This window comes from Hyperoodon ampullatus, assembly GCF_949752795.1.
Source record: "Hyperoodon ampullatus genome assembly, chromosome: 8".
NCBI classification, from domain to species: domain Eukaryota; kingdom Metazoa; phylum Chordata; class Mammalia; order Artiodactyla; family Ziphiidae; genus Hyperoodon; species Hyperoodon ampullatus.
Window position 1 is genome coordinate 48,609,401 of NC_136921.1, and position 10,401 is coordinate 48,619,801.

Genomic DNA, 10,401 nt, shown 5'->3' on the forward strand with positions numbered 1-10,401 from the left:
ACCTGATGTTTGTATCATATTTTTACTAAATGTGTCTCATGCAATAGAGTGAAATACAAGCTTTTGCTGGGTTAAGTCACTGAGATTTGTGAGTTAATTTGATACTGAAATATATCCTAGCCAATCCTGATAAATAGAGATGTGTTAAGTTGCAAGTTATCATAATTTATAAACAAAAAGATTCTCACTGTAATTACACAAATACTATATATTTTCCCTTATTACAATATGTATAATTTATGTTCTAGGCAAACACACACGTATGTTTATGTGATTTCCTAAGAGTGACAGTTAATTTTACTTTTTTCCCAAGAGAAAGGGGGAAAAAATCATAATTTGGTGAGTGTCAGAGAGCCTTCAAGCCCATAAAAAGCCAGGAAGGATCTTCAATGACAACTTTCTGTACGTATCTATGATTTTTTTCTTACTCTATTTCAGCAACTTAAGTTTCACAAACAGCTGCTAAAAAGGGAGACTTCTGAGGAGAAGTTATGTTACTACACAAGAAATTGGGGTTTTCACCACAAGTTATTTCACTCTCACTGTGGCAAAGAAAATGCAGGTTGAACTCACCACAGGACCCGGGCAGATGGCAGTTGTTGAAGGTTTTATGGGTTCCCCTCACCTCCTGAGAACAAAAGAGAACCATAAGAAGACTGAATTTGACTATATCTGCCACTGAGAAGCAGCGATGTCAGAAACGAAAAGATCACTGGTCTGATACTTTCTCTTCAATTAAATAACATTGCCTTCATGCTTTAACTCCTTGGTTTTCAAATGTTTCCTGGCAGTGGAACCCTTTCTTCCAATGGCACGTTAGCAGAAATCACATATATGAGACGGATAAAAGCAGGACCCAGATGCTCTGAGGATCACCATCATCTAGCACAACCGAATAAAGCTAAGGCTTTAAAGACTCACACCTGCTAGGGCTCATGATGCACCCATCGCGGGACGTACACATAAGCAAAAGACTCAGCTGTTTCTGTCTAGTAGATTGGCCTTTGTCTTTCTAGAGCAGCTTCAGGATGTTCATCTGAAGCTGGTCTTGCCCCTCACTCCCCTGAGCATCTGTCTTTCTTATTCTCCTGCCTCCTCCTTTCACGACGCTCTAAGAAAACTGCACACTCTTTTTCTCTTTCTGCCTCAATTTTGCTGCTTTTTAAAAAATACCTACCCTCTTACTTCAAGACTTTAGCCCATATCAATTTCATTCAAAAATCTCCCACTAAATTTTTGTTCCCCCGGGAGGTCTGTGCTATTACTGCTTCCCTATTCAAGCCCCTCCTCAATCAATCCATATTAGGCAAATGGGGAAGCTTAAAAATAACATTTTTGATTTCTATTTTATGTTATATATATAACAAATATATGTATATATAGCCATATATATAGTGTGTATCTTTTTATGCAAACATTAAAAAAAAGTTTCTATCTGCACCTGGCCATCGCATGTGTTGATGTAAATGTGCACTGCACAAAGGCAACAGCACCATGTGCAGGGCTGACGCACATTTGTGTGGCCACCTGCCTCAGGCCTGCTCTGTGCTGAAGAAAATCTCACCAGGACATTCTCTCAAAGGCTGGTCTGAGGATCACCTCCATCTGGGGTCCTTGTGTGAAAAGTGTGATCAGAATCCCAAGCCAGGCCTACTAAATCAGAATTTCTGGAAAGGAGACCTGGGATGTGCCTTTTTAACAATTTCCTTTGGGAGTTTTAGTTACTTACTGTTAAGTAGCAATCCTCCCCCTCCCCCCAAACATAGTGGATTAAAGCAATGATTTATTACTTCTCGTGAGTCTATGTGCGTTGACCAGCAGTTTCTCCTGGGCTCACTCATGCAACATCACTTTAGCCTGGAAGGTCCAAAATGGCCTCACTCACATATTTGTCAGTTGGCACTGGCTGTCAGTGGGGTGCCTCAGTTCTCTTTTCTTGTGGCTCCTCAAACTAGGGGTGGCTTCTTTACATGGCATTCTCAAGGCAGTGTTCCAAGAGGGCACAAGTGGAAGCTGCAAGCTCTCCTGAGGCCTAGGCTTTCCTGGCACATCATTTCTGCCACTTCTGTTAGTCAAAGCAAGTTACAAGGCCAGACCAGGTTCAAAGCATGGGAAATTGATTTCATTTTTTGATAGAAGAGTTGCAAAGCATTTATAGCTATATTCCCCAACACACCATAGTGTATTGCTAAGTATATTTGAGGTACTTCATACTTTCAGCCTTCCTCATCATGTCTGCAGAGATTGAAACTTCGGGAATATGTTATTCTTGGGCTTTGCTTTTAAATGGAAGTTTCTGCCTGCATTTGCTAGAAAAATGTTGATTTGCTTTCAGGTCCTGAAACTAGGATTGTCAAAAAAAAGTGTTGGTATCTACACTCATGTTTTCAACCTACTCAAAATCAACAATGGAATTATTTTTTAAAAATCATTAATATTGCATATTTTTCACAGCTATTTTATTCAGACTTTTCTGATCAAAATTTTTCCAAATTAAAAACCAAAAGGTCAGAATTGGCTAACATAAATTTAGTTTCCTCTTCTACCAAAGCTAATCTTTCAGTGATTTTGATAACAAGTGGTCTTAATTTAAAATAGTAAAACTATAGGACAGAATAGAGAAGGATTAAAGACAACCTGAGAAATTAGGTACAGAGTGTAAAACTAAATAATCATTCCAGGAGGAAGGACTGATATATCAGCTTTGCCTATAGTTGCAAAGCCTGTTGTGAGTCAGTGACAAAGGGAGAGTAGCCATCAGATCCACACCCCCATCTCTGCTCAAAAATGTGCTACTTTATTTGCAAACTACATGCAGTATTGAGAAAACGGATCTAAAATGTATTCTTGGAGAGTGGCCTCTGAGGGGGCTTAAGTAGCAGTCATTCTAAAGAAAAATACCAAACTCTGAGTGCAATGGTGGAACAAACCATGAAAATGTCTTTTAGTCAACGAATGGAAAACATGCTATTACAAGCCCTTGAATTTGCTGCTGCCTCCAGTTAAAGTGTTTTATGTATTGTACTGTATTTAACATTTGCTTTGGAAATCTTTTTCTTTTGGTTTAGGTTGAAGGAAAAGTTTGCCAAGTTTTATGTCTTCCTGAATCAGCAAGTAAATTTCCCATTACTCTCCCAGTTGGGTGAGTCATCAGTCCAGTTTAGGGATGTCACAGTCCTGGCTGTCTGGGCGGGATGAGAAACAACATTACAGTCAATCAGTCTAGACAGCCACTTGGCCATTTATGGTATCATTTCCCCTTTATTACTGAGAGCCTAGAGAGCAAAGAGACACTCCTGGGAATATCTGTCATGTTACCGGCTTTAGCAAATAAAAATACAGGATGTCCGGGTAAAACTGGATTTCAGATAAACAATGAATACTTTTTTAGCATATGTATATTCCATGCAATATCTGTAACCCACTTTCACTTGAAAAAAAAACATTGCTTATCTGAAATTCACGTTTAACTAGGCACCCTAGATTTTATCTGGCAACCCTACAAACATGGATCTTACTTCATATCATCCACATTTTATTATCCGCAGAATGTCAGAGATATGAAAGTCTGTTTCCTGAGTTTTTGAGAAGAAAAGTTGAGCCATTTTTCTTTCATCTTTTATGAATCATGTAATTACTGTCTAACATTATAGAAAGAAAAAAATTATCAAAGACAAGAGTTCCTTCGAGCATTGATTCTCAGACTTTATTGTACATTTAGGCCATGTGGGGATCTTGGCAAAATTCAGATTCTAGTTCAGCAGCCTGGGGTGGGCCTGACATTCTGCATTTCTAACAAGCTCGCAGATGATAGCTGGTCCCTGGGCCCACAGTGGCAAAGTTTTCAGTGTTTCTCAAACTTTGCTGCACATTAGAATCAGCTGAGGAGATTTGAAAACTCTTGATGCCCAAACTGTATCCCATCCAAGTTAAATCCGAATTGTGGGTGGTGGGAGCCACGTGTCAGTATTTTTTAAAGCTCCTCAGTTGCTTCCAGTGTGCAGCCAGTGTTGAGAACCACTGTCTAATGCATCCACTTTGATGTTGGTTAATGTTTATTATCAACTACCTGGAAGGCAAAGCTTTTTTTTATTTTAAATTGACATGGTGCTTTATTACACATTAACTGTAATCTTGAGAGACTGATGTGTGGAAGGATTGTCACCACAGTCTTTTCAATGTGTCCACTTTCAGTTATGCTTTCTAAGCAACTGAGGAGAGCAATAGATTTTATTATTTTAACTATTAGATCACCAAATATTTTCCAAATTTGGAAATTTTATATCTGTAACACACATTTTCCCATGAGTCCAAAATAATTTATTTCTCTTAATGTTTCTAATGGAAACCAAACAGCCACCACCTCAGAGTCAGTCTGGCTTGGAAAAAAACTGGAATTTATAGTCCATTACTTTTTGTGAGGCTTGGCTAGAGTCAGGAAATGTGACTTAGGGAAGAAAATCAAATCTTTACAAATCTTTAAGTTCTTGTTGTTTTTCACACAAAGATGTCAACAAAAATAAAAGCATGCCTTCACAGCTACTACTAAGAATATAGCATGGATATAACACATGTTTACACAAAACAGACAGGTGCTGACATAAAGTTAGCTGTGGAAAATGTCTATAAAAAGCCTTGCTTCTTAACCAAACACCCTCCTCTTTTTTCTTCTAATTATGTCATTTTAGTGTCATCAATTTTTATGCCACCTTCCTTAAATCACGATCTTTTCTGCAGTATTGTTTAGCTCCAAGAATGCTTTTTGGATTTCTTGTACCTTACACTGAATTGTTTACTGACAGATTTTTTTTTTCCTTTTAAAACTTTATCCTGGTGGGTTTTTTTTGTTTTTGCTTTTTGTTGTTGTTGTTGGGTTGTTTTGGTCCACTTGATTCATCATGCATCCTTTTCTCTTGTTCATGCCTAGCTTACACCCTCCATCACTTCTCTGCTCCATTCCTTCCCTTGGGCCCAAACATTCTAGAATCTGTGAACAGACCTTTACTTGACCTGCATCCCTCACCAGCTCCAGCAGTCATCACCATGCCCGGGGAAACAACCTTAAGAAGCCCACACATGCCCATGACCCTGGGTGGGCCCATCTGCCGAGATGAAAAGTTGGCTCAGAAGAAGTACAACAAGACAGTTATCGGGTGGTGGCAAATTGCTGTGCAAACATTTAACTGTGGGTTCTTGGTGTGCCCTTTCAGAGAACTTTTGCCTGGGGAGGGAAAGGTGGAAAGTGGCTCTTAGGCAGCAGAAGTCTCCCATGAAGAGGAGGAAGTTAACCTGATCTGTCCTGCATACAAAGTAGCTACCTAACAATGTTTTTGTTCTAAATTATGGTAATTTACTCTTTCTGCCATGAAAGGCTTATATACATTTTCTTACTGGAGCCCACAGTATAGCATTGCAGTGTACAATACAATAATAACTAAGCTAACATTTATTAAGCACTCACTATGTGTTTTTATATGCATTCGACCTTTAAAGCTTTGTAACCACCCCAACAAATACTATCACTACTCCAATTTTTTTTTTTTTTTTTTGCGGTATGCGGGCCTCTCACTGTTGTGGCCTCTCCCGTTGCAGAGCACAGGCTCCGGATGCACAGGCTCAGCGGCCATGGCTCACGGGCCCAGCCGCTCCGTGGCATGTGGAATCTTCCCGGACTGGGGCACGAACCCATGTCCCCTGCATCGGCAGGCGGACTCTCAACCACTGCGCCACCAGGGAAGCCCACTACTCCAATTTTAAAGATGAAGAAACTAAAGCTTAGAGAACAATGACTTGTCCATGGTCACACAGATAATTGGTAGTAAAGCCAGGATATGAAGCCAAACAAATCAAATTAGAGGTGAAACCCTGCATATACCTTAGCTACCAAGTATTTAAATATATCCAGGGACTCCACTATGTGATACTGCCTCTTATAGTTCTTGCAGGGAATAATAGAATCCTAAAGGACCTTAATTTTAAGTATTAATGGTAGTAAATGCATTTACTGTAGTAGTTTTCTCCAAACTAAACCAATGGTTAAAGAGGTTATTTGAAGTGTTATCTAAGTGAATCACAGTAAGAATTTTACTCCCTTTTCAATTTTTTTTCAGTCTTTCTGATTATAAAAAAAGTTAAGTCTCAGATTGGTGCTAATTTGTATTAATTTTCCTTTATTAACAAAAAAGGCAGGCCTTGGACTAGGGGAGACAACAGTATCTACTGAGAATTTAGTAACATTGCTTTGTATTCATTTCTAATGTTGCCTTCTACTTATGGCAAGTGATTCTGTTTTCTTTCCTTTTGTTTTCCATTTATGGTAGGGATATATATCCTCTTATAATAAAATTTAAATACTTTTTTTAAAAAGTACATAGTAGAGTTGATATGCAGATATGTCAAAAATCATGCCATTAGTACTGTGATGGCTAAAGTCTAGAATACTTTAAACAAAACAACAAGAAAGGGCTTCCCTGATGGCGCAGTGATTGAGAGTCTGCCTGCCGATGCAGGGGACACGGGTTCGTGCCCAGGTCTGGGAAGATCCCACATGCCGCAGAGCGGCTGGGCCCGTGAACCATGGCTGCTGAGCCTGCGCGTCCGGAGCCTGTGCTCCACAACGGGAGAGGCCACAACAGTGAGAGGCCCGCGTACCGCAAAGAAAAAAACAAAAACAAGAAAAAAACCAAAAAGACTCTGCAGTCTTATTTCCATTAGCTGCTTGAAAATGTCTGAATCAAGGAAGAAATGAAAAGTCTAACCCTAAAGAAAACAGAATGTTAACTGCTTTTGAATTCCCCTAGGCTCTAGATTCTAGAGTTCTAGACTATGGAAAAATTAATTATTCCTCATTCCGTGCTATGAGGGTGTATTATATTGTAGAAAGAACTCTTGATTCACTTTCAGAGGCTCCCGGTTGGATCCAACCTCTGCCACTAACCTTATGCAGGTCCTAATACCTTCCTTGAATTCAGTTTCTCCATCAAGAAATAAAAGATCAAATTAAGTTGTTTCTTCTAGCTCTTTTATTCTAGCTTTCTTCAATGTATCTGAAATGGTCTGCACATTTATTTGCCTTTCTTCCAAAGTGCTTATCTAGGTGAAGCTTTGTGTAGCCTGTACAACTCATACATTTTTTGAGAGAATATAAGCCACGTTAATGCTTTATTTTGTAAAGCTTCTGTTTTTGTTATGAAAGGTTACCTAACTTAAAGGCTCATTTGGGGGTGGGGGGAGGGCACTATTACAGGTCAGCTGCCTGTTACAACTTGATATCATTCTGGAAGAAAGCGAGGCTTCCACTTCATTTGCACCATTTAAAGAAACTATTCTGAATTCCAAGAATGCCCGTGGCATTTACCAGACACTGCGCTTTCTCCTGTATGTGTCTATTTTTACACTGGGCACAAAGTACAATTAATTACCACTGGTCACTGGAATAGAATGTAATTATGGCCTGAAAGGGTGACCAAACTGCCTTCTCTAGTGGATGACTAACTTCAGACATTCTTCCAGAGCTGCTTATCTGTGTGATCAGCTTCACGCTGATGGCCCAGCTTAAGCTAGTGCCCTTAACTCTCCCAGGTTCTGGTTGCCTGACAAAAAGTAAAATCAAATCACACACTCAAAATACAAAAAGCAGAAAACACAAGGCCAGTCCTTGTTAGCTGTGTGAGATCACTTAAACCCCTAGTTGCATAATTCAGATTTTAATAAACACCTTTTCAGAGGTTCTAGCATATTTGGAAGAAAGGAGACACAATCTGCCCTGTAATCAGGATTAGTTAGAAAGACAGATGTAGCACGTTCATTTCACTACAGTTTACCATACGGCATCAACCACATAACTCTCACATTCTATTCTTCTTTGTGTTTGCTGACATTTTAAGCACTTTATGCATGAGATGGCTTTCATGAGACATAACAAAAAGTGGGGAAGGAACAATATGAGTATAGCTGCATTGAGATCCTGGGAATGCAGAGATAAATACCTGCTAAATAATGTTAATCTACAAGAAGGGCAAAATGATAAGTTTTTATTAACAATAACCTTTACAGGTCCTTACACTGGAGACTGTATTATCGGAAAACAATGAAGTATTTGTTAAATGTCCAATACAACAAACCTCATAAGAGAAGTTTGATATAAAAAAAATCTAGCTCCATGACCTGGATATGGCACAGAGTAACAGTGTTTCCTTAATCTGGTTATGGACAGTCCTCTAGAGCAATAAACCTGAGCAAACTCTCAGTTGTCCTTGTTGTTCAGTTTGGGGTAATCATCTATAAAGTGCCTGTTTGTCAGGATTGGTGGAATAGTTAGGGAGGAGAAGAAGAGAGCCGACTGTAGCAGAATCTGAATAATGTAAACCTTTATTGGCTGAATGCTATCACTGGTATTGTCAGGATTCACCTGGGATTGATCTCTGACATGACTGTTGACACTTCATGACAGCAACAATTTGACAGGGCTACTGCAAATCACCACATTACCGTGGTGATTCTCTCCCTGCTAGATGCAATAGCAGCTTTGGTTGTCATGGTTTGCTCCTAGCAAACTAGAGAGACCCAGGGGTTGGGATCTACCAATATACCTCTCCCCTGTAAAGGTGGCAAACTAGTAAAAAGCTAGCAAGATTGGTGGTAAACTAGGACAGGTTTTCAGTTTCCAGGATAAAGGGTCAAATATCATAGGCTAAATTTGGATATTGCAGATTCGGTCTCATGAAGGCCAGTTATGCAAAGTCCAAATCAAAGTCATAGTTTAGGGGAATGGAAAGAAGCTTTCAAAGTGCAGAGCATAAATGATGGTCAAATAGGACACAGAGTCCAAATATTCTAGAAATGTCATCTGGAAACAAGGCAAAGCAGAGTGTGAAAAGAGGCCAGCCCCTGGAAAGTAGTTTTGAGCAACCAGAACAAGTAGAATATGGCTCTCCAGCCAATAGGAAAACAGTGAAACTATCCCCAAAATATCGTGCTTGGTGTTAAAGGCCTGAGAGTCTGGAAAATTCAAGTATGGGAGACACTTGAACAAAATTCATCCAAGTAAGTAAAACATACTACAGGAGTTCTCAGGGAGATTACCTGATGTTATACCTGGAATGGCCCATGTTGGACACAGGAGTGGGCTGAGACTGGCACCCAGGCTGTAAGAAATGCAGCAGACAGAGATACAGCGTCTAAAGGAAAATGAAAATCCAGGCAGACAGTGCAAATGAGTTATCATCAGAAGAAATCTGGCAAATAGACAAAATCTAGTCATCAAGAAAAAGTCTGGAATCAGGAATACTAGACCAGAAGGTTTGAAATAGCACCCGGGTAGTAGATCACAGAGAGATGCACTGAGTGGCTGTTGAAGTAGAATGCAGTTGCTTTTAATAGGGTACCCACGTTCTCATCCCTTAGCAGGTGGAGAGGGTGCCTCTCGGTGCCCTACATTTATTCAGACCCAATTTAACTTTCTTCATGAAATAGCCTGGTATGACAAAACTGAAAACATGAAAACTGTGAGTATTGGTAGGATATGACATGTATAATAATCATACTTGAATGTAGGATACTTTTCTAAATATGGATTAGAATGGCAAGTAAATGAAAGAAAAAGTTGTGAACATCTGAAAATGGGGCCCTGTATATTTAAATCATGCTGCACCTATGCAATGAACTATGATGCTGGCATTAACAACAATAATCACAAAGAATTTTCGATAACTTAAAAATGTTTTCCCTCTCCCATAATACCTCACTCTCTTCCTTTCCAACCTGGGCCCGGAGAATGGCTCAGGCAAAGAAGAGTGGTTCTGCCATCAAGGAGGTAGAGACCAGAAGATACAGCCTTGACATTCACCAGCTCATCCACGAAGTGGGTTTCAAGAAGTGGGGCCCTCAGGCACTCAGAGAGATCTGGAAATTTGCCATGAAGGAGATGGGAACTCCAGATGTGCACTTTCACACCAGGCTCAACAAAGCTGTCTGGGCCAAAGGAATAGGAATGTCCCATACTGTTTCCATGTGTGGTTGTCCAGAAAGCGTAAGGAGGATGAAGATTCACCAAACAAGCAAGCTCTATACGTTGGTAATCTACGTACCTATCACCGCTGTCAAATATCTACAGCCAATGTGGATGAGGACTAACAGCTGATTATAAAATAAAGTTGTAAAACCACAAAAAAGAAAGCTTTTAACAATGATTCAAAAAGACACATGCACCCCAATGTTCATTGTAGCACTATTTACAATAGCCAGGACATGGAAACACCTAAATGGCCATCAACAGATGAATGGATAAAGAAGATGTGGTACATATATGCAATGGAATATTACTCAGCCATAAAAAGGAACAAAACTGGGTCAGTTGTGGAGATGTGGATGGACCTAGAGACTGCTATACAGAGTGAAGTA

General features: G+C 39.7%; 1 protein-coding gene across 1 annotated transcript; it reads left to right on the top strand.

Annotated features, from left to right (window-relative positions):
• Positions 1-9,775: 9,775 nt before the first annotated feature.
• LOC307057499 (large ribosomal subunit protein eL31-like) lies at positions 9,776-10,141 on the top strand (the record flags this gene model as incomplete). The annotated part of the gene is made up of 1 exon (XM_079710692.1): positions 9,776-10,141. The coding sequence occupies one exon, from the start codon at positions 9,776-9,778 to the stop codon at positions 10,139-10,141; it is 366 nt and encodes a 121-aa protein (XP_079566818.1).
• Positions 10,142-10,401: the final 260 nt, after the last annotated feature.